Below are 24,976 nucleotides of genomic sequence, written 5' to 3' on the forward strand. Positions count from 1 at the left end.
GGTAGCGTCCGATGAAGCATTCCCGGGTATGGCAGCCGATGAACCGGTTCCGACGAAACCCGACATGAAGCCCCCGAAGGACTCCAAAAAGCAAATGGACGAAAAGGGCACGGAGTCCGGGAAAGAGACGAAAAGCAAGGCGTCTCAGGATGAGCTACCAGCAAGATCGTTTTTGATACCCCGTACGCGATCCCTACCGGGCTGTCCGCTGTGCGATGCGTCCGTGTACAGCTACTGCGACGAGAAGGTGTACCACGACGCGTGCTGTTGTGGTTCCATCAACGGTGCGGCCCCACCGTACGGTGGTGGCTTCGGTGGGTTTGGTGGGCCGGGCGGTGGCTTTGGTGGCCCGGGCGGTGGCTTCGGTGGGTTTGGTGGACCCGGCGGCGGTGGTTGTGGCTACCAGGGATGCAGCTACCTGTACGCCAACACGTGCTACGAACATCAGCTGATAGTGAACTGTTGCTGCAATTCGCCCTACTGAGAAACGAGTGGAAGTTTTAGCTGCAGATTTCTTTCCTCGCGCGGCGGAGAGAACTGATTAAACTGTCTGTTACTTTAGTTTGATCCATCGTTTGTGTTTTTATCATCTTTCACTTTAGGGTTCATATAAGGGTTAGTTTAAGTTTCGTGTCTTCGAGTACGAAAAAGAAACACGGGACAGAAAGTTAAATAAAATGAACGATCTTAAATCTGTACACGGCTGCCCTCGTGGGTAGCATCACTAGAAAAAAAAAAATATATATATATATACTAACCGAAGTAAAAATAAAGGCATTTCCTTTTTCTTCATTCCAAGCGTTCGATCGCGCTCGCTCGATAATAATGGAAACAACACTGTCTACTAGCTAGAGCTTATAAATAAACAGAAAAGGTGCCCATCATCATCGTCAATGCTTGTGGCTCGTGCGCATAACAGCATCATCACTCGACGTCGTCCTTGTACTTTTCCCGCGCTTCGGCCCGCGCATCCGGGACGAGCTGATTCCGGACGCCACCGAGCACGTTGCTCGTGGCCTGCGTGGCCAACACGATCGGCTGCACCACGATCGGTGGTATCTGGCGCATTACCGCACCGACGGCGCCCGTGTATCCTTTCTGGTCATGCTCGAGGGCAGTGATCTCTACCAGATTGTGTGCCGTCTCCGAGATTCCCTGTAAAATGGGTAGAAGGGAAAGCCGGGTCGGTGATCGTAGCGCGAAATGTGAGCGAGTGGGACCTCCCTAACCTACCTCTCGAACGATCTGTATGGCGTTGGACATTCCTTCGCGGATGTCCTGCGGTGGGTGGAGGCGTTTCCTCTTTCCTTTGCGATTGCCACGTCCCCGACGGATCGATGGTCCGGGTGAAATCATGTCGTATGCCGTTTCGGCCGTTATCTACAAATGAAGAAAAAAAGGGTTGTGAAACAGTTGATCGTTTTTAATTCCTTTCTCTTCTCTACTCACCTGCAACAGATGTATGATACGGGTGGTAATTTCCAGTGCCGCCAAGGCAGTACGGGCCGTAAAGCTTTGCGCTCCACGCTGTAGTCCGCGAACAATTCGCCCGTCCTTTTGGTACTGCTCGATAGGCAACCAGAAAAGATCCCAAATTCCTTGCACTAAAATGTGTTGGAAAGAAAGATCCAATTAGATTCCACCACCAAAGGGGCTAAATAACACACAGCCGTCCACAGTACTACCACTTACAGAGCTGTACAAGTGAATACATTGGCCCAAGGCCACCGATAATTTTCGGCAGCTGGTGCTTCTTGATGTCCTGTAGCCACTCCTGGAGCAGGAAGTTCAGCAAACGATCCACACCGAGCAAACCGTGCCGGTAGGAGATCTTCTTGAGTCGGATTTCCGAACACTGTAGCTGCCCGAGCCCCATCAGCAGGCCGGCAATGGAGCCGTGCGAAAGTTCCATCCGCTTCCCATGGTAATCGATGCGAATCGGTACGTCCGGACTGAAGATGACGTTGCGGAAGTAAATGGGGGCTCCCGAATCACCCGAGTCGCCGTACGCCGCCATTCCGCCTTGCTCCTGAGCGTCCTTGTGCTTTTCCTCTTCCTCGATCAGCAGCATCAGGTTCTCTGAGACCATTTTCTTCGCCTGCAGCTCCTGTACCGCTTCCGGGAGTGACTCGACCGTCATAACGGGTGGCTGATGCGCTGGGGTAGTCGTTTGTGACGAACGTCCACCACCATTTCCAGCACTTCCGGTCGAACCTTGTGGTCCTTCGGAGAGATCGCCACCACCTCCGAGTTGGTTGAAAAAGTTTATCAAAAACAGCAGCGAATCCTGATCGATATTCAACCGAATCGGTAACACGGACACTCGCAAACAACACTCCTGCGCCGGGAGAGCCGGATTGGGACGCATGTGCAGTGCCTTGATGACGACCATGTGGTTCGTGCTTTGCTTGCTAGTCGGGCGGCTGGGCAGCTTCGGGTGGTAGAGGAACTTTTTAATGTTCGACACGGCCAACCCGTCCACGATCTCCAGCTCGTTGATGAGCAGGACCTGCCGGGACGCTTCCTTCGTACATCCCGGGTACGTTTCGTGCGAAAACTGCACCTTGCTGATGTGGATCTCCATGGTCGTGTCGTGCTGTCGGCCGGTACCACCGCGTGTCTTCCACGTCAGCTTCGCAAGCGCTGCCGCCGCGGCCGAGCCACCGCCGAAGCTTACCGATGGTGAACCTTTCGAGTAGCTGACGCCCGATTTGTACGCCTCCGACATGGGCATTGCGGTTGGGAAGTTTGACGTCGTCACCTTTGCTCCCGTAGCAACGGGTTGCCCTTGCCCTGCCACTTGCTGTTGCTGCTGTTTGGTCTTTTTCCGGCGGTCGTCTTTGGTGAGAAAGTCACGCCCGCCATAGATGTGCCAGGTGATGGTCATCTCGCAGATCGTGTACCTCTCCACCGCACTGGGGAATCCTTCGGGAGCCTTCAAAAGATCCGGCTTGCCCGTTGGCACGCTGAAATGGTTGTCCACGATGCGGATGGGATCCTCCGATACGGGAACCTCCTGGTTATGGGAGTCTCCACCCCGGTGCGGTCGTTCCTCGTCGGCAATGATGCAAAAGTCGTCGTCCGTATCGGAGCTAATCTTGCGCTGCTGAGTAACGACCAACGATGCCTGTGGACGCCTTTGGCTGAGCTTCGATACATCGCCCAACTCGTTCGTTACCTGTGGAAGCGCCTCAACACCGGTATCGTCGTCCTCGTCATCTCCCGCACCGTAGTTGTACGTTTGCTGGCCAAGCACGGATCGCTCAAAGTTGATCAACTCTCGCAAATTAACACTTGTGCAGTCATCATCTACCCCAGCAGATGGATTCATCTCTTCTTGTTGCTGATGCTGCTGTTGATGCTGCTGATGCTGGCGCCAATAGTGATCATCGTCGTGGAAAGACGATGGAATACTCGAACCCTCGTCAATGCTTAACGAATCGTCATCCGAACCGAACCGACGCTTGTTGCTGTTACTGTCCGAAACGATCGTACCCCCACCAACGCGAACCTTTTCGCCGTCCTTCGGTGGTTTCCGTTGATCCTCGTCGGGGAAGAAAAACATTTCCACCCCAGCTCCACCGTCGGCGCCACCGAGCAACGGGTCATCGTCAACGCCATCACCGCTTGCGGTGCTCTCGATGTACAAACTTTCCTCCATCGCATCAGCCATCAGTGTGTTGACGCGTTGCTGCTGCTTGGGTGTCACTACCGGACCGCTGGCACTCGACGGCGGTCGTACCGGGAGCAGCTCACCCTCCGTTTCTCCACCCATCGGAAGGCTCCCCCCTTGGGAGACTTCTTTTTGCTCGAGGCCAGTTACTCCACCGACAGTCGTATCCAACGTTCCTACCAAGGAGGATCCTCCACAGCTAATGTCATCCCCACTGGCGTCCCCTTCCGGAAGCAGTAGATCACCTTCGGCAGCAAGGTAAGCGATCAGCTGTGCTAGAGCTCGGGCTGAATCGGCACACGTTCGCACGTGCACATCATTTATGGCGGTTCGGAGATCAAATTTGGGGAATTTCACCGTAACTCGCTCGTTCAGCATGAGTGAAATCTCAAACAGGCCTACTTCGACGACACAAACCAATTCATTTGATGGAAGGACCGTGATTTTGCTGCTGTTCGCCACCTGCTGATGGCTGCTAGTGCTCGAGGAATCCTTGCCCCCACTCGTTGACGGTTGCACCTGCTGCGGAGCAAGACTGAGTGTGACATCTTCGGCGATAAAGTTCAGCGTTAGGCCACTGCTGCCCGACGTGATGTTGCTGCTGATCATGAACGAACCCACCGTAATAATGGCCCGGTACGGGAAGTAAAGCGGCCGGTAGTCGATCGCGCAGTCCCATAGGTGGAGATGCATTTCGGTGACGACACCGAGTGGCGTGTAGCCCTGCACCGGGTAGTCCACCACGTCTAGCATATCGATCAGCTGCGTCAACCAGGAGTGCTGCGGAAGCGTCGAGTGATGCCGCAAGGTGGTTAGCTGTATTCCGGCTGCCATGCGGATGCGCTTGATCGCTAGGTCCGGTACGGATTTAATCTGTATGGCCAGTGAGATCATCTCCCGATTGGCACACCCTCGTTGTTCGTGCAGGGTAAGGTTTTTCGGTGTCGGATACAGCGTACACTGAAGGTACGACGGAAGCACGCTGTTAATCAGCCGCAACGGGGGATTACTAGCCGGCGTCGGTATCAACCCGCAGTGGTAGAACTCCGCCGACTTTCCTTGGATGCAAAGGTAGCCGAGGTTCGCATTGCCATGGAACCCGTTGACGGAGAAAATTGTCCCCGAGTTCAGTCGTATGACGAACTCACCGAGCTGCCCCGGAATGACGTGCTTTTGTGCGTCCCGGACCGGCACGAACATTGTCAGTATACCTTGGCCGATGTTTACCTGGAACGCGATCGTATTAGCACCCCGATCGGAAACAACCGTGGACGGTGCAAGCCTTCCACCGTGGGACGAGCTGCGATGCGAATGAGAGGATCCTTTTCTTCCTCCTCCGACGTTTCCACCGACATTTCCACCGATCGTGTTCTTGCTTCGATCGTATACCGAGTAAAAGATGCCGTCCGAGTCTGATTCCGATTCGGAGTTTGTTGCGGACGAACTGGAATCTGTAGGAACAAGAAAGGTAAGTAATACAATTAAATTAGACACTATTTTAATGAAGCACAATGTCCACTGAGTAAACTTCCTAAGGTTGTAGCTTACCCAACTGTATCCCACTTTGGCACATCGTGTACGGCATGTAGATCGAATCCATCATGCCCATACCGGCAAGACTCATTTCCGGCTCCTGGAAAGACACCTTCGACGCGTGGTGGGCGTTTAACTGTGCTTCGGCTGCGGCCGTCGCCGACGGTGCACTCGGCTCCCAGAGCAACAGATCCGTACTGATGCGATTATAAATCACCTCGTACAGATGCTTCGATCTACAAAAAAAGAAAGATGTTGGAGAGTTTATTCGGCCAGAAACTGCCACCGCATGCACGGTACTTACTTCATCTGCAAACTAACAACGGGCAATTCAACCCGTATCTGTAGCTTGGCGCGCTTCATCGCACACGAACAGAACGCATTCATTTCATCCGTATCACCCGGCAGGGTTAGTGTTTCCGGAACGTCCGGGACTCCCGCGGTGGCGGTTTTGCCGTGCGGTGTATCACTTTCCCGGCAAACACGCTTCGCACTGAACGGTGTGTCTTCCTTGCAGCGGCCAGTAGCAACACCGAAGCTTTCGCCGGATGTTGGCTCACTATCGCTTTCCTCTTGGCTACGATACTGCTGCTGCTGCTGACCGGTGCTGCCCGCTGCACCCGTTTTCCCTCGCGAGGACGAGGGCGCCTGTGAAGCCGGATCCTGCTGTAGCGCCTTCTGCAACGCCGCCTCGCTCGGTAATTCGATCACTATCCGCGGGTACTCGACCGAAGGCACCTGGCCGGGGGAGGCATTTTCTTGCATCACAGTTTTACCGATATTTACACCACCACCGGTGCCACCGACGGAAGTGGCTCCCGGTTGGACCACCACCGGTTCGGACTCGTAGTAGTACAGCTTTATCTCGTTCGCCGAAATGTCGTACACGGGATGGGGGTTGAGGGTGATCACCGTGCGAACCCGTTCCAGCTTCAGCAGGATAAAGTCGGGACGGATGTTTCGCCGCCACCAGGGAACACGCTGCGGGTCGTGAATCGGCCGCAGGTCGGGGATGGGAAAGCGCAACCGAAAGTCTACCGCGAGCGATTCGAGCTGCAGTTCGGTTTTCGGTTCCAGTTTTGAACTTCGCACCTGTGTCCCCGCAGCCGGCGTCGATGGACTGTCGGGCGTGGGGACGGCCGTTCCGCTGGCAACATTTGCGTAGTAGTAGGACGCAAATGGTGACTGATACAGAAGCGAACTCAAACGATCCAGCATGGTAATGTCAAACTCCGTCAGGAACGGTGCCATCATGAAGTGGATTTTCGTGCGCGGAGGAGAGAACCGTTTCCCGCTGGTTCCCCGAAGTGCATTGCAGCTCTGCTCGAAGGTTACACTGATTTCGGGCCGCTTGGGGAGCTGCGCCGAGGTGTTGTTGGGACGTGGTTGCTCGCGGTAAAACTCCACGAGCGGAATCGAGGCATCCGGAAGTACTTCACGGAAATCTGCTCGGGCGATCGATAGCGAGAAGCGGAGAAGTGACCCACACCGGTTACGCTGCTCGTCTCCTTCGAGAATGATCGGGGCGAGGAGCAGCCGCAGGTGACTACTGTCGCACGCACCGTCCAGCACCAAACCCGCGTTCACGATATCGTTTGCACCGAGCCCTAGCCCGAGGGCTCCGATTGATCGGAAAAATCGATCCGCTTTCGTTTGCAGCTGCTGAACACTTGCCTCGGAAAGGGGCGACTCCGTCGAGCAGGTCGTACTGTTCGCACTACTCTCTAGTAGGAGATCATCGTGTAGCAGCACCAGTGCGATTGCTGCCACGCGTACATTGAACTTGGAAATGTCCGCATTTGCATCCGGATCGATCATACGCCGACGGCTAGCGGCCGACGTTGCGGTGGTCCGTGAAGCCGTACTGCCGGAAGTGAACGAGCTCGTCATGGAGCTGGTCGATGACATGATCGATTCCGAGCAGATCTCCCCTTCCTCGTCACGATAGTCCTGCTGAAGAAATTCCGCCTGTTCCTGGATCATCGTCTGCATCGGATCGGCAAGCGACCAGCCCTGGTTTAGGCCAATTCCACCGCCCATTCGTGTCATGTTCTGCTGGTACTCCAACTCGGCTGCTGACGCCGACGGTTCCTGATGTCTCCGGCCTGCCTGTCCCTTCAGTTCCCTGCTCGATGGCGGTGGCGGTGGTTCCTCGTTGCTACCGAGGAAACTATCACATACCAGCACCAACGAATGTAGCTGCCGCGGGGTTAGGAACAGCTGAATCGATCCGACCGACAACTCCAACTCGACGTTCGGACCCGGAAGATTGTCCGCTTGTTTCATCTTCAGCCGGATCTCCTGGCGCGACGCAATCTTACCCACAATGATCTCCCCCGAGCGGTACATCCGCACCCCGTACTCGCCATATTCGTCCTCCCCACTGTCGGCCTCTTCATCGTCTTCCTCCCCTGGATCTGTTTCGCGGTCCGTGCCACTACTGTCGCTTCTCCGGTAAAAACCTCCACTATTCGCCGGACTGCTGCCACTATCACATGCGCTTGTGTTACTATAGCTATAATATCCGTCCCCCTCGGTGCTGCCGCCGTCCGGCAGGCTGGAGATCGCACTGCGAAACTGGTCGCTCGTTATCATACTTTCGTCCACCATCGGCACCGTGGCCGCCGTTTGATGAGGACCGGCCGAACTTCCGTCCACTCCCGTGCGTTGCTGCTGCCGCCGAAGCCGCGGGTTGTCTATCCGAAACTCTTCGGTGTAGAACGTGATTCCCTCGATGGTGATGTGATGGGTTGCGTGTGTCGCTATGAGGAACGACTTCTGTTGCTGGTTTTGTCGGCTGCCGCTACCACCGATTGTGTGACCCGACGCGTCCGAACCGGAGGACGAAGACGATTTGGGACTACCGCGGTCCGGTGGATCATTTCCAGCCTCATTCTGGTAATCGATACTGGCGGGGAGGAAAAGAAGAGGCAAGCATTAGATCCAACATGAATCGGAGTGAGTAAGTATTGAGTACTTACCTTTTGATTTTCACTATCACAGCTACCCCTCGCTCGCCGTCCGGTGCGAGATACTCTATCCTTACTTCAGTGTCAAACAGTTTTGCCTTAATCCTATTTAGCACTGTAACCAAGGAAAAAAACAAGTAAAAATATTATTACATTATGTATCATTCATTTGTCTCAAATGTAACAAAAAAAAGACATCGTATGGCAACTTATCGCTTTGTTGCACATTTTCGTAATTAAGTGAAATTTGGAAGACGGTTAGCACATCGTAAACAAATCAATTCCATACTCCCGCGCCACTGCTAAGTAGTGGCACATTCCATGAGTAAACCGTAAAGACCTTGACACAGTTAATCCGGAGGCCAGGAGCTGGTACCGGTGTGAATTAATTTAAACACGCCACCGTTGATTGTTTGTGTCCGTTGCCGAAAATACTTTTCTTATCGACCCAAGATGAGCCTACTTATAAACATTATCTGGCCCGTCACAAGAGTGGTCCACGCGTATTTGGCGTGACACTGCAACCGTGATTGCACGGGCGGGTCGCGCAAAAATCCCCACTTCCGTCTCATAGTGGAAAGTGGGTTAGTGCGTAGAAGTGTGAACCAGATGCAATAATCTGACCGTCGTACAGCATTTATATTTTTGACCTTGCTACTTCTTGCGGCAAATACGTGGTTGAAAACATGCACCAAACTGCATTTAAGATTGAGGAAATAGAAACGTATGAAAACGTGTGAACCAATAAACGCGCAATACATCACCGTAGACCGAACCGATTGGCCACGACCTGCTAAAGCCGAGTCCGTTGCTCAAGAACTTTCTACTTGGCGCAGTACCACCAATTAAAACGCTCCAGTTTCTTCCTTGTGTGTGTGGTGGTTGTGATGGTGGCTCTAGTGAACCCATCCCCCTTTCCACCGGGCCCCGACCGACGACGCGGAAGGTAAAAGTCAAATCTAATCGTTCAAAGTAGCAGAAACTCCTCCGCGAGTTGTGCGCTCGCGCGCCATGAAATTAGGTCACCAAGGGAACTTCCAGTGATACTCACCGGCATCGCGCATGCTACTGTTTGCGCGTTAGAAATTTGATTTTGTCTTGCTTGGGGACGGTGCTAGAAGAGATTTATAAAATGGCCCTAAGGAGAACTACGGACGGTATGTGACGATCTTGTCCTAACGCAAGGTATAATTTAACTCTAATAGACGAAGTTTCCGCCTTTCTGCCGTCGTTGTGCAGAACTGGCGAATGTCTGTAATATATTCATCAACAATGTTGCCTCGTTGGTTCGACAATGTTATTTCTTCATCTCACTGCTAATGGCGTTTCTAGTGAATTTGTTTTTGTTATTCAATTTTGCTTTCTTGGAACCAATTAAAATGTGCTTGCTGCATTTTAAACACATCGTCGTTTGTTGGTTCTTTGCTAACGATAGATACGGTGAGTGGTACCATTTATAAATAGATTTACTTTATTATGTCCCAAGCCGTTTTGGTGTTTATTCTTTTTACTTCTACTACGCCTTTGATATTACTTTCGCTGAGCTATTTTATAACACTTTACAGGCTCCATTCCCTTGCATTGGAATGAACATTGTTTTTCTATCAATGCCTCGTACCGATTTGTTGTTCTTTATGCACTAAGAAGGGGATTTTTACTACTCGTTATCATAAAAACTTACCATTGTCGATAATTTGTGCAAAGTTCTCCAGCCCCTCCATGGCGCTCGGTGGCAGTTGTTGGCCAGCATTGCCGGCACCGCCGCTACTTCCCCCTCGGCCCCCGCTGGTGATGGAGTGACCGTCGGCCGTGCTGCCACCGCTCTCCCGCTCCAGATACTCCTGCGCCAGCTGCATCGAGCTGGACATCGAGGACCACATCGACTCGAGCATCGAGGTGCCATCGGTCGGGCGGGCCTTCGGTCGCAAGCTTATCGTCAGGTTGGACACCTCGATCGAGCTGTCTTTGGCCAGCAGCGAGTCGTACGGGACGTTCACCGTCACCGAGCCGATGTGTCCACCCGTCACCTCGATGCCCCATCCTTGACCTTCGCACAGTTCATTCAGGGCCTGGAGGGGAGAGAAGTAGAAAAAGAAAAAAAAGACAAGCAGGGTTACTAAATTGAATAAAGCGTTAACAACGGTTTAACAGTTATAAATAATCATGTGGAAATGAACAATGTTAGACATCAAATCCCCTAACCAAAAAAAAAAAGGCTGGACCATTTGAAAACGCTGGTAGATCTCGTTTGACAGAACGTTTTCGGCCACGTTGCGGAAGATTCGGTTCTACCAAACCGGGCCGAGTATGGCCCGCAAGGCCAACCACGTTTTCGGGTCAAACACCGACAAGGCGTCAAAATGCTGATCGTCTAACGATTCGAAGGCTACCACACAGCCATGCTTCTTGCCCGAGCGATAACAAACCGAGTGCTGGCGTGCCTAAACAAACACGAACACATGCAGACGAAATAGACTTCAGCCAGAAGTAATGATTAAATGCGCGAAGGGGCAACAACATACATTTGACGACGTGGGGAGATGGCCGAAAAAAAAACACGTTGCCAATGGGAAAACGAAACGGTGTATATATGCGCGATAAATACGTTTGGCGTTTCCGTGTCGCGCGCGTTCAGGGTCGAAGATGTCCGCGGAGACTGGGAAATACACTTAAGAAAAAAGGGCAGACGATTCTTTCCATGCGCGTGCGAGTGGGAGTCATTCTGTGATGTGGCCATGCGTGAATCCGCGTGAATGACATCTTCCCTTCGCGCTACACAACGACGAGAACGAGAACAGCGTTCGCCGTCACGTTGACGTCACGTGGCGACTCGCACTTTGGAGCCCAGTGCTTCCGTAGAACCCCGCTGATCCGGCCATTGTGTTGCTCCACGTGTTCGGTGCGTGCGCGAAGAGTTCGGCTCGCCCATAACGGACGTCGTCGTCGACGTCGTCGTTGTTAGTTGGCCCCGTTAAGCCGTTCCGTTGCGAACGCGAACAGCTGTTGGCTATTAGTGCGATGCCAAGGTGTTAATTTCTCCACACTATGTTGCCTTCTTTTCCTACATGAGAATGTACCATTTTTGCTAATGAGCAATTTGATGTCATAATACTTATCATTATAACATCCCGTTTTGAATGGATTTCTCATAAATCTGTTAAATATTCCTCGACTCTATCGTCATCTTATAAGTCACCAAACTCTACTGCTCGAGCAGATGGAGCGTGTGCGGTCATGTGTATATAAAACACTGCCACTCGAAGGGCCCATCTCAGTACACATTAGAATACATTGTAGCGTACGGCAAGCCAAAGCAACGCAGGGTTAGCAATTGAGTAACAACGGAACAGACCCATGCACTTGCCACTGGCGCGTCCGGCACGAGGCAGACGAGTGATACATGAGCGATTAAAAGTAAGACGCCTAGCGTTGAAATACGCCACAATAGATCGCGGAAAACCGACGGTGGGAAATAGACGATCGCCGTGCAGTCTGGTGGAAAATGGTTCCCTCGTCCATTCGGCCCGGAGGAAAACGTATGAAAAAATTATCTGGTGAAGTATGTTACCATATTTAGGAAACATTCTCATGAACCTCAATATTGCATGAACCTCACGCGTTGAAATTGCATTAACAAAATATAGACACATCGCAAATAGGCAAAAGGTAATCAGAGGCAACCAAACAAAACACATTTGCTAAAGGATCCTCACTTTGCTCGCCAATGGAAGTCATTGTGCCGTACCGAGCCGGTACAAAAAAAAAAAGCCCGAGGATCAACAAAGCACTCTATGACTCCACACGTGGCAGAAAAGGGTGGTGGGGGGGAGATCACACCGCTGAATATTAATCAAGAACCGCTGGTTCATCATTTTGCATAATTTCAATGTCTTTCTTTCTTGGCTTTGTCGGGTACCAACAAACACATACACGACACACATACGCTAATAAACGCACGTTTTTGGCGTTTTGGAATTGTAATTCATTTCGCTTCTCTTCGTTCTTATGAAATTAGCCATCCCTGATTCAGCGGTCGGTGGTCAGCATACTGGACGTCCAATGGATCCGGCAGCGGATTCGGGGTGGTTCGGGGTCAGCTTACACAACTGGAATGTTAATTTGTTCCACTTCTGCTGTTTAGTAGCTCGATGTGGAAGCCGCGTTCAACTACCCAAAACTGTGTACGAGCAGTACAATGATATCTGGGCTATTTTTAAATCTCGATTTCCTTATTTCGCCTACCGCGTACGACGTGATATGAACTCATGAGATTGGTGTGATGAGGAAACAATTTATTTTGGCAAATGTGTTATTTTACGATTTCCCGGAGGAACATTTCAGAAATAAGAACAGCTCTTGTTCTTCTCTTTGTAATCCTCGCGTACCATGTTGTGTCATGTAATCATTACTTCCATGTCATAATACTATGTTTCAGCTTCTTACACGGACGCATTCAAAACTCATCGAATGGAGTACTCTTTGCTTGTTGAATTTATGGATACAAAAACGAAACAGAAAACGCTCCACTCCGCCCAAAAGAGGAAAAACACATGTTCCAATGGCGCCAGTTTTGACAAGTGCCTCCCCCTTGGTGCCCCCACCGACCCTGTTTCACGGCCAGAGCAGCTGAATATACTTTTCGTTTGGGGAAGGTCAGTTGTGGTTTGCTATGTGTGCTGGCGCCGTTTTTCTTTCGCTCTCTTGTTCGACGATGGCGGCTAAGAATTTTCGCACAACATGCTTGTAAAAAGAAAAAACAACAACAACGACATACGCCACCCCGAAAGAGGGGAGGAGAAGAATGAAAAATCCAGTTCGCGAAAATATATACACGGCTCCGAAAAAAAAGGCAACTCACCGTTTGGAAGTCCGCTCGTTGAAGTAGAAATGAATGGAAGAAAAACAAAAGACCACAACCATGGTCCCCAAGGCAAGCGGGGAAAAATCGTGTGGAAATGGGGTGCACTTGCGTTTTGCAATGCATTGCCGACATTGCGCGATGTAAATAACGCTCCCGGGGAAGAAGCATGGCGCATGGAGAGCGCGTGTTCTTCAGCGATTGTGACAATCTAATCGCAGTGTAACTCGGTTGTTCCCCCTTTCCGTGGAGGGTCTAGTAGAAAATTCGCTGTTTTTCCTCCGTGTCACACGGTTGGTGGAATTAAAATTGCGTGCATTAGGAAATAACTTTCGCCCCTAACGATGAGTCATGGGAGTTCTTTGTGTGCCCTTGACTTCCTTGACCACGTGGGGTAGAAATCAATTTTATGGAGATGTACATCTGTAGGGCACTTCCTGCTTTTGAGATGGTTCAAGGTTTACAGTTGAAAGAGTTTCCTTTTATTGAAATAAAAAAAAAACATCACCTAAAATTTTAAATTCGTTTTCGACTGTCTTTTGATTGTATCCGTCTTCTATGAAAATTTAATAATCAAACTATGTATATTTTGTCCCAAATGTTTTTTGATACGTTAAAATTCCACAGGAAAATCGTATCGAATACAAATTTGGGTTATAAGTTCAAAGGTTCAAAATAACATGTTTGTGGAGTGTATTATTTCCTTTGCGTGTTTCAAGCTTATTCTGTTTTTGAAGCTTATTCAACTATTAGAAACACATTTTCTAAGATGTTATTTAACATGTTTTCAAGTGATTGCAAACCACGCCATTCTAGATAAATTTATTGATGTTCAATTGTTTTTATTTTTCCTTCATTTTATTGAGCTCCTGTTTGTAGCCCATCTTTGTAATGTTTTATGTTCGCGTCGTTGTGAATTCTATTTATGACTTCCTCATTACTAATGCGTCCAGACAAATGTTCAACATTATTACTTCACTTTGGAATCGATTGTAATGTATGACATAAAGCAATTAAACACATGCTTTTAAAAGGAAGCGTAGCAACAGCAACATTGAAATACAGTGGATTTACTTTCAAAAAGAAACACCCATACCACTGGCCACCACGTCGCAACGGCGACGATGATCATCCGCCGATTATCAACCATCCGACCACAGAGTGGGTTTGTTTGGCCTGCACGATCCCAGCAAAATTCTGCGTCGCCATCGAACTCGCGCAAGGTTTTCTCGGTGTTCCATTTTTGGATATATGGCCGTACAGAACCGGACCTCCGCGGGTACCAACACAACGATATGGCGGGGAATATATATCTCGTTCGTCCGCTAGGCGACGAGATCGACGCCAATCGCGCGCCACGCGTGCGCGCAAACACAGCTCGAGCTGTATGTGGAACGGGGGACGGGAGGAAGAGAAGTCGGCCTAAGAAACTCGCGACGGGGGCCACGGACGCTTGTCACGCAATCAGCTGTTGAAGAAGCACATTTGCGCCCCGAGGTTCGGCGCCACCTGAGGACCTTCAACTTGCCGTTGAGTTCGGCCACCGTTGTCCGAACACAGGAGTCACTGTCAGGGTGGTAGTGCCAAATATGGAGGGCAGTAATCGGGCTTCATGGCCACATCAGCACACCGGCCGATTGACGGCCCAAACACCTTTCTTCCCGACAAGGATGGCCGTCGAACATGGCGTCGTTTTCGTGCAAGATAAAAACAAACGTGTGGAAGAAAGATCACAGTTTGCTTTGTTTTTATGTTTAAAAAAACCGTTTAGCAAATGACACGCCGCGGACCCTTGCAGGGCAAGAAGCTATCGGCTAGGCGCAGGAAGTGCCACCTCACCCCTCCTCGTGTCCGATTGCTCGACGGCTGTTGTCCGTGCGTAATTTTGCAGTGACCTTTAGCGGTATGATTACCTTCTGCTACCAGACATCGCGAAAGAATGGAAGGAAAGATTGACGGCCGAAGTGGCTGCCTCCGTTCCCCCGGCCCTTCTTCTCAAGGGGGCAATATCAAACGGTATCTGTAGAAAATAGCTTGGTTGTTGGAGGGTTGATGGACGGGGAGGAGAAACAAGCCGGAAACGACGGCCAATGAAGGGAGCGATGGCGCGTGACTAATAATTTGTCGCTTCGTGTAAGTGCACACGAGTTGCAACCGGGTACCGTTGTGTGTTGTGTGCAATTAGTAGTGGAACTATCGTAGATTAACGTGTTGTACTTATCGAGCCTAAAAGGAGGTATAAGTTCAACCAGTTTTGACATTTTGGTAGCGCGTATCGGAACCGAATCTGGTTGGACAACAATGTTCGCCTCGAAAAACGGACGGGATTAGGAAAATTGATTAATTGGATAGAAAATCCCAAAAGATAGGGTGAATTAAGCTTGTATACTCAACAACACTATTGCTTCGTTGCGAAAATTCATTGCCAGAGGAAAGGAAAATTCAAACGGTGTCACCGATGTTCCGTGCAACCGTGCAACCTACATCGACCCGGCCCCTCTCGAGAGCGGGTTGTGTTCGAAGCAGCTGATCTTGGGGCAAACCACCACCGGTTGCAATCTGCGTGAGAAAACGAGACGGATACCGGGAAGTGAAAGCCCGCCACTAGCGCCCCATTCACTGTGTGTGTGTGTGTCTTGTTCGTGGAGTTCTTTGTTCGATGAGGCTCGAGGCGTTTAACGGCGTAAAGCCCGCGCCACTCGTGCGCTGTGCTCGTTTGCATGCAATTGTGAGGCTGTGTGGTAAGCTGCGTCTCGATGGCTGCCCCCTTGGGTGCCTTTTGCTGCTGCTGGATGGCGTTTGACAGCCGTGTGGCTATGCCTCTCTTCCCACAAGGGGGATCTTGCTTGGCACCGTCGAGTCTGCGAACGTCGATGCCATGTCCTTGCAGCAGTGGACCATTTTAACTGCAGCTGTATCGCTTCTGCACGCTGGTGTTCATGTTCATTGCAGTCTCTGTGGCATACCGACACGGTCACGATGGAGTTCCAGGACACCGAGCGAGGACATATTTGCTTTTTTTTACATTGCAGCGAATATGACCCACTTGAAGGAGTTGCAGCCGGGGATGCAACGACAGTTGCAGTAATCGACCCTGAATATGATTACGTCGGATGAAACAGCCTCTTGGTTGGTGCAATCTACTGGAAGGCTTCATATTGACTCCTTTTAAGGACTTGAGAGCTTCCTGCATGTGTGTTTCTCCTTCCGTTCTCTCCCTCTTCTATATAGCCATCTCTTAACGAAATTATACACCGTGCCTCCAATCAACTGTCTCATTTCCGGATTAATAAGCAACTCGTCCTGGTTCTGCAATTCCCCCCCGAGCACACCCAGTTTAACATAAATGGCGCATCGAAAGGAGAAAATGGAACTCGTGTCACACGCACCATTAGCGTTCGGGTTAAGGCCATTTTGTGCATGATGGACTGTTCGGTTGAAGCGTGTGGTGGCATGTCACAGTCGATGTTAGTGAAAGCATTCGAAGAAAAAACAAACTCCAGTCTAACCAACTAACCAAACAGCAAACTCTAACCTAATAAACCCGTTAGAAGGTAAAGTTTGCCTGAATGTCGACGAGCGAAAGTTAACAAAGAATTAGAGACGATCCTTCCTGGAATATTTTTCCCCATCCAGTAAACACGCGTGCTCACTTGGGGATTTCGAAACGAATGGAAACAAATGGAACATAACAATCATCCCGTGTTGACGCGTTCCCCTCCGTTTGGTTGGAACATTTTTGTCCCCCCTTTAATGTTACTTGCGTTTGCTCCGACTTGCCCGACTCACGGGCACGTGGCGCAGTGAAAGGCAAGGGAGACAAATCGTGACAGATAACGATGGGCCGCGGACGAATATGTAACTGTCCCAACGAAAAGGGTGCAGGATTCTCGCCGTGCACCGATGCAATTCTCTCTCCCTCTCTGTGACACATCTCCCCCCCAGCAAACAAAGTGGATTTTGAAGACCGTCTGTGAAAAAGCATATCTCGTCGAGACGGCTGGCTTTGAGAGCTTTTGCCGGTAAACACTGTTTAGTCGGTCAAGTACCGCTTGGGAACGTTGCCCATCAAAGCGGGACCAGTTGACGAAAGCTCATCGTGAAATATGGCCACCCCGTTTGTCGCCCACGAACAATCCATCCCTTTAACAACACTCTACTCCTCTAAATAGAGTATGGGAATAAATCATGCGATCCGTGGTGCGTTCTAGTCGGCGTTCGATAAAGGGCAACGCATCATCATCTTTGCCCGCGATGCTTCGATTGATCGTGGTCAATAAATAGGGTCGCCTTGTCATGACAACTGTTAACGAATTTGACCCTTTCCCCTTCGCCGTAACGATGTTCGAGTGCAAAACCACAGCAGAATGTAGAAGCCCTTGTGTAGCAGTGGAGAACATGTTCAACAACGGAAGATGGCTTGTGGATGGATTTAATATCGCTCAAATCTTGTGATCTTTCCATATTACAAAGGAGTCTATTTGAAAACTCTTATTCACACTACAGACAGATAAAACAACTGCAAAGGATTCCGATAGCCAACCTATTTATTGTTAGGGAAAACGATGATAACAAAGTTTTCTAATCTAAAAAATTTAAGAGAAAGTTTAAGCTTCTAAAATATGTATTGAAATACGAAAGGCATCTGTAAAATACGGGTACTGGCGAAAATTATAAAATATACACACTGACGACTGATATATAGCAAACTGTTAACATCAGCAACGAGAAAAACAAAGCACCAGAAAAGATGACTTCCAAGCGCAAACACCGGATGCAACGATGCACCACGAGCGGCGAGGTAATGAAATTTTATGAGCCAAGTATAAAATTAAATTCCACGCAAGCAACAAACCTCTATCCCTACTTTTCTTTATTAATGACTCCAGGGCTCATCAGAGGGCAGCATCGGCCAAACCAGAGCGACCCGAAGCCCTGCTCCTTTGTGTTCGACGGCGCAATAAGACAAACCGCAACAGCGAAATCGATGTGTTTTGGATGCACCCTTAAAAAGTACATCCGGAACGGAGATGCTCTACCACTGGGTGGTGGTGGTGGTGGTGGTGGGGGGGGGGGGGGTTTCTGGTGGTAGGTGTGTCTACGTGACCACGCTGCACTTTGCACTGCACCCAACGCACGCCGAATGCAACGCAGTTCGCAACGACAAAAGACGCACGGAGCAGTCGTCGTCGTCGTCGTCGTCGTCGGTTGGCGTTGTTGGCATGAGTCATGAGAGCCACCGCACAAAACAACAGAAACGAGTTCTTCATCTGCCTTCATCATCGTGCGGGCCCGGTGGAAAGTGGGAAGTTTCAAAGGAAATGGTAAGGAATTAAACATTATTTTACTACCACCCCCTGGCTCCTCGGGTGGGGGTGGGGAGGGCTGCTATGTGCTTACATGTGCGACAGACAGAGTTCCTCCTTACCGAACTAGCTAAAAATTCATTTTCAAGTGTTTTTTATTTGTCTCGCATACAGGAGACACCCAAACAAAGAACTCTCCGATGGCTCAGTAGCGGAGAGTGAAGGCGTATGTGGAGGGAAGGGTCGGAATCATTGCGCAGCGTAGCGTTGCGAGATTGCAGGCGCATCCGGCGCATCTCCCAGACGACGGCAACGACCGCCGGACGGAGTCCTCCTTCTCGCGAGTCCAGGAAAAGGGACGATTCGCGACTGGGGGGAAGAAGGGTAGTGTGGAACTGTATGCGAGGCAGCCACAAGGTAGGAGAACCGATTGACGAAGGAATCCATCGGCAGGACGGAGGCACCGAATCGGGATGGGAAGTGACGCGAGGAACAAAGGAAACGAAAGGAGAGCTTTTGGTTGGCGAAAAAAAAAACCCTATGTATGTCTGCGTTTGCGTAGCCGTCCCAAGAGGTGTCGTAAGGGTGTAGGGCGGTAGCAATGTTTTCGTTTTCCATCCACCCTTACACACACACACACAATAACAACAACAAAAATGGTCGGGAATCGTCGGAGTTCCTTGCCGGAAACACCTGAACTCGCATGACCCTGTCTCGCCACGTGTGCGACAAGTGCTCGAGTGCAAGTTGTTAGCACAGCCCTTCTTGATGCTTACAGTCATCAATAAATCACCACCATCGCCCCCCTGCGTGGTCACCTGGGCAAGGGAAAACTACGTGGGAAATCATTTCGCTTCAATCAGCACAGTTTGCAATTTTCTATCGACAGCCAGTTTCGTTGAGGGAGGATGACCGATGATAGTAACCCAGCGAGAGCGTCGAAACGTGTCTGCCAGCCATGATGTATTTATAAATATTATAGCATAATTCGATCAATGAATGCACCGGCACGAATCAGTAACGGTGCAAGATGGGGAGTATTCTAGACCACCCCGTGGGAAGATGTTTCACTACTCAACGATCAACAAACACTAAAGTGCAGCAAGGAAGGCCTTGAGAACAGAAACGTCAAAAAAATGATGCTAAACCGACTGTCAACAACAACAACGAATGATGGAATGTTTCAAATGGAAAGCCCCTTGTATCGATATACAAATTCAAACATATAAAAAGACCTGATATATTTGTTGTTTCTAATCCAAAACCAGTTAGTATTTTCCAAATACTTCAACCCATTTTATAATTCTTGAGCAATCCACATCAATTTGTTCGCATTAGCAAAACAGATTATAAGAAACAAGATCAGGCAAGAGCTGACGCGATCACGTTCAAGTTTCTACCGTTTCGCGACGGAACGGTTGAAAATGGCAACGCAGGACTGTCGCACGCAGACGAGACGATTGACAGGGACAAGGGAACAACCGGCGGCTCTGATATCCATTACACCATCCATCCATCCATCCTTTGCGGCTGCCGACTCGAACCAAGGGAACACAGCCGTTGGACCGGTTTCGATCCGACCATCGAGCGCGATCCGTTAAATGCGTGTTGGTGATGGGTTTAGTCGTCGCTTCGGAATGACCGAACCCCCGCCGATGCCCATCATGAGTTTTGTGATGAATGTTTGCGTTAGTCTTCCGTTTCACGTGCGTTGCGGTTTGTTTCCAGATTTTCAGATACTTCATTCCAGGCAAAGCTCGCTTTTGCAGGTTAAACTCTTTCTGGATTAATTTCGGTATCGGGACTCATTAACCATTCCATCATGATTCTCCCCGGGAACCCGATAGGCACACGGCGTAAGCTAGTTAAACCCAAAACGCTGCCTTTTTATTTTAAGACGATAGTTCTTCTACCATGTGAGATGCGTCAATACACCCTTAATGGGTTGGGGTTAGGAAAGTTTTTTGTGCTGTCTTTTTGCGGCCATTTCTGTTTTTGCAGCATCCACTTACCTCGGTACGAGCAAGGGAAGAAAAGGTAAAAAGGAACCGAACGTGTGTTCTTGTACGAAGAAGGTAACTTCTTTTTGTCTTCTCATCACGTCGCGCCGCAATCATGCTGAAAGCACTGTGCAAACAAACCCATTCCGATGATGGTTAGCGATAGGGTGTGGGTGGGACTGGCTAATCGATCGTATTTCTTCGATCGATTTTTCACACCATCACCAAAGTGCTTTTGGAGTACGACGTTCCTCACGGGAGGGTTGATGAGACATAAAATTCACCAAACGGTTCATAAAATGCCCTTGAACTGGGAGGAAACTGTGACAAATGTGTTAAAGGAACAGAAAGGAATTTAACCATGTTTGTAGAACTTAAGAAATAATAAAACAGCTTATCAGTAAAAGACCTTAAACAAACATTTTATCACGAAACAGTTTGGGATTGAAATATATCGTAAAAATGGGTCGGTTGCTCGGAACATGCACAGAATCCACCCGGATACGTGTTGGCCCCCGACTAACATCACTGTTGTTTATCTACTATTGGAAGGATGTTCCGGTATGTAAGCCTCGGTTGAATGCGTTACGGAGAACAAGTTAGACGAAGGCTTTATGTGCATTACCGTGAAAAGGTACCTCTTCCGGGCAAGTACGTCTCTATTATCAATACGTACGGTTTCTTAGCAGTAACTATGCGGGAGTAAAAACAAGAAAGATTGCGAAATCAGGAATAAGTTTAGAAACTTCCCTTGTCACATTGTTTCAATACTTCATCATGCAAATGCTATACACTCCAGTATTATTTAATATTTTTCTTTTGACGGAAAACTTTGGCATTCGAAACCTACCAAAGATGCTGTTGTATAAAATCCGCTCCAGAAGTTTTATCGGCCATCTCACCCCTATGCCCTTAGTATGGCTTCATCGCTGGCCGTAACGAATGACCTTTGCCACCCGCTGGTTCGCTTCCTATTTTCCCTCCAGAGAAGAACCTGCACTTTCAACCCGGCATCGGCTCGATGTACAATCTCCATGTGGTATCTATCACGTTTCCCGGTGCTGACCACGTTAGCGGAATTTCTCGGCGCCAGCGGCCTCATTGACGGGAGGTAGCACCGCGTAATGCGCAATAGTTGCACGTCGCGTGTAATGATTTGTGGGCAAAACAGTGAACGATGTTTTTTTCGCTTCCCTGCCTCAACCGGCAGGTCGGCATAAGTTGTAGCACATGAAACCAAAACAAAAGCATTCCGAGTTGTCACTGTGTAACCTTTTTTCGCCGGTCATTCTGATTCTGATTCTGATGAGATGCCACCACGTATACACCTCTCTAATTGACCGGCAACGCCCTGGTGCACCCGGGGGAGGAAGTGAAACCTTCCCCGGGATGAGATCGGGACGCATGGGTTGGGTGTGCTTAACCAACGGTGCGCTATTTATATTACCGTTTCCCATCGGGGGCCAACTGACAAGTACGATTTGACACTTCCGCCGGAGGAAATCTCGCCCACTTTCCAAGCCCCTAACGGAGACGGGTGTAATAGAAGTTTTCCAATGAGGCAACTCTAAATTTATACCACCGTTCGAAGATGACTAGATCGTACCGCGAAACACCATGTTCTAACGATCATTTCGATGCCAGTGATCGTCCCAATCGGTTCCACTGGCTGTGTTTTTGTGCGAGTGCAAACCCCGCGAAGAGAATGAATAAAAATCCGGCACGGGAAAGAAGGAAGCATAAGCAAACACAACCTGAGCGCTGATCGTATAACGAATCGCAAAGACTCCATCAGCTGTTGCCATGGCAGCACCACGGACGCGTCGTCGAAACGAATTAAAAAGTGCTTGCCGTAGCCGGGGTGAAAATCTAATCGCACTTCGCGAAGCGTACACAGTGCGTTTCGAGACTGCTTGTTATCTGTAGTTGCTTATTTATCACCCATCACCTGATGTCGTCGATCCGGAACGAGGCGAGTCGGCGAACAGGCTGAGCCTTTTGTTCAGCAACAATAAAAATTCTAATAGTTAAACCTAAATTAAGGGCATGTGAGGGGGTCACTGGAAAAGTGGGGCCCTGGAGGATATTGGACTAAAAAAAAAGGTGCGCCTCACCGCATTTGAACGATAGTCTCGAAAACAAAAACAGAATTTCAAAACATGTCGTCATCGGTCGCGTCATGTTCGTGCGACTTGTTTACGCGAAAACGAAAACACAACGCAATTGGCAAACGGGCCCCCCAATCGGGCGGATGGCGAAGTGCTTTGTTTTCCTCCGGCGAACGTTTCCAGCTGTATCTGCAGTATTTGCTGTTCTGCTTAAGTTTGTTTGCATCATCTCACGATCGCATGAGCAGTACGAGCTTCAACGGGACAGAAGAAAATCAAAAGGGACGCACAGTATAATCCGCGGGGATTGATATTTTATTTGTCCATATTTTCCCTCGGTAGTAATGTGCGGATTCTTACCTGGCAGTATAGTGTGACGTTGTGCACCGTCCCGGTTCCATTGTAAAAGTCAACGTTCAGCTGATCGAGCGACAACTTCTCCTCTAGGAACCGGCCCAGATAGCGCTGGAGCAGAAAGCGACAGATCTTTTTCTTGATCACATCCGACCACGGGACATACCAAGGCATGATGAAGACGGTGGTGGTGGGGTGCGTCCGTGGTCCGTTGTTGTGGCTGCCCCGTTACTCTCTACCCCCCTCCAATGAACGATCGATGATCGGAAGCACTGATCCAACCAAGATATCCACTCTTCAACGCCCGATGATGGTAACGATCCGGCACTTGACGACCACGACGAAGATAATGTCCAATATTAGTCACGGTTCACGTTTGGACACGTTCGATCTTGTTTCTGGTTGCTCTCACAGACTTGAGATATCGATGCCGAATTTAGGCACAACTGTGTGATTGTTGATTTACAACCTGCCCCGAATGCAAATTGGTCTGTTTTAGGAGAAAATCACAAGCGACCTATACACACTCCTTGCAGAAGGACTAAATGCCAAAGACACTGTTAACCACGACTAAATTAGTTACGGTATATTTTGAGGAATACTTTTACGAACACTTCCGTAGATGAGATCGTTGTGCTAGATCAATTGTAAGGGAGATAATCAGTTGATCGCCAGTAGCACCACTTCCAGTCTTGAGTATGAGTCAATTGATGTTATTGGTATTTAAAAACTTTTGTCGCGCTAAAGAATACTCGCGACTCACTCTTCTGAGGAGAACAGAATTGGTCGAACGTCCACTTGCCCGCGACGTTGTGCACGGACTGACAACAAGATCTCGACTGGTTCGCCCATCACAGCGCAAGGGAACTTCGCGGATTGGCAGTTATGAACTCAGAGCGGGATCTACAGTCAATCGCGTAATAAAGAGTTATCCTTAAATATACTGTTTTTTGAGTTTAAGCATGCGTATGCTTACGCCATAAAAGAGTTTAACTCGTGGTTTACAGATAAATATAAAAAGGAGAATAATACTGCTTCAGTTAGATTATTAAATAAATGTTCAAAATCATGTTGTTGATAAAGTTTTCCTTATAACTAATTTGAGAATATAATTTAAGAATAATTTGTTGTTTTTGAAAATATCAATGAAATATAATATGAATGAAGTTCCTGGTTCCTTTAAATACTCATCACTACACTGCACCACGAGGCAATACACTAGCGCCATTGGCGGACGGTCCTAGCACCAACGCTACGTCGTTGTATATATTTATATCGTAGCGGAGGTAGGGGGTTTCCCTTCCCTTTCACAACACTACATCGCATTTACCCCACAAACTGCATCGATTCTATTCAGCTACCACTGCAAACTCTACGAGAACTACGCTTCGCAGCACACTTATCTCAAGCAAGCGCCATCGTAAGAAGCTGAACAAAAAAAAACTGGAATCATGCTGCACGTTTACACAGATATTACAAACAGCGTTTGCCACGATTGCTCACAACAGTTTGATTCCGAATGCATTTCTAGTAGAAACCATCGCTGCACCACCATCACCCTAGCTGCTGCTTACGAAATGTGTGAAACTTACAATTTCCCTTTCCTTCACTTATTCTTTTGTTTACCGTCACGAGTAGTTTTCTTATTTTTACGTAATTAACCGTGTATCACTGTTTGGCCAGTAATGATTTGAGTTGATTTGCTACAGAGATTTGGACAAGTTTTTCCAAGCCACTCGTTTTTCGTTTTGCCATCCGCAGTGGCAAATTGTGACCGTGCCAGTTTTTGCGTTGTTGTTTGTTCCAGCTTGCCGTCTCGATGCATACTGACACAGCGAACAAAGCAACTTGCTTTGTTTACTTCAAGATCAATGAAAAAGAGGTCGCAGCATACCATGTAACGAGTCAAAAACCGTGAGAAAATGTTTGACAGTTGGTTGAAATTTTGTATTTTTCTTTTCAGCACCCAGGAAAGTGGGATAAAACTGCAATGTTTGGTGTGTTTCATCAACAAAGCAGGGAATTGAAACGTTTGGAACATGCTCTAGAGGAAGGCTGCGCATGAGGCAGACCAAGACACTTAATTTCGTCAATCATGGCGACCAAAAGGATCCATATTCACACAGAAGAGTAGTTTCTATCCGCAAGACTATGGGCCCACAAGTATGCAATTAT

General features: G+C 49.0%; 1 protein-coding gene across 1 annotated transcript; it reads right to left on the reverse strand.

Moving 5' to 3' along the window:
- Positions 1-557: 557 nt before the first annotated feature.
- Positions 558-24,609, reverse strand: LOC131271994 (autophagy-related protein 2 homolog A). The gene is made up of 10 exons (XM_058273594.1): positions 24,394-24,609; positions 22,808-23,342; positions 9,857-10,244; positions 8,188-8,290; positions 5,511-8,114; positions 5,222-5,442; positions 1,693-5,124; positions 1,450-1,604; positions 1,234-1,380; positions 558-1,155 (listed from the first exon to the last, which is right to left on the reverse strand). Exons 2-10 carry the CDS (start codon positions 22,973-22,975, stop codon positions 925-927), a joined length of 7,449 nt encoding a protein of 2,482 aa, XP_058129577.1. The 5' UTR covers positions 22,976-23,342; positions 24,394-24,609; the 3' UTR covers positions 558-924.
- Positions 24,610-24,976: the final 367 nt, after the last annotated feature.

The sequence above is a fragment of the Anopheles coustani genome, chromosome 3, assembly GCF_943734705.1.
Source record: "Anopheles coustani chromosome 3, idAnoCousDA_361_x.2, whole genome shotgun sequence".
NCBI lineage: Eukaryota > Metazoa > Arthropoda > Insecta > Diptera > Culicidae > Anopheles > Anopheles coustani.

Coding starts and splice junctions, on each gene's coding strand:
- LOC131271994 (XM_058273594.1), bottom strand. CDS start 22,975: ATGCCTTGGTATGTCCCGTGGTCGGATGTGATCAAGAAAAAGATCTGT. Junction 1,381..1,449: donor GTATCATACATCTGTTGCAG/GTGAGTAGAGAA, acceptor CTTCATTTGTAG/ATAACGGCCGAAACGGCATA. Junction 1,156..1,233: donor CCATACAGATCGTTCGAGAG/GTAGGTTAGGGA, acceptor CCCATTTTACAG/GGAATCTCGGAGACGGCACA.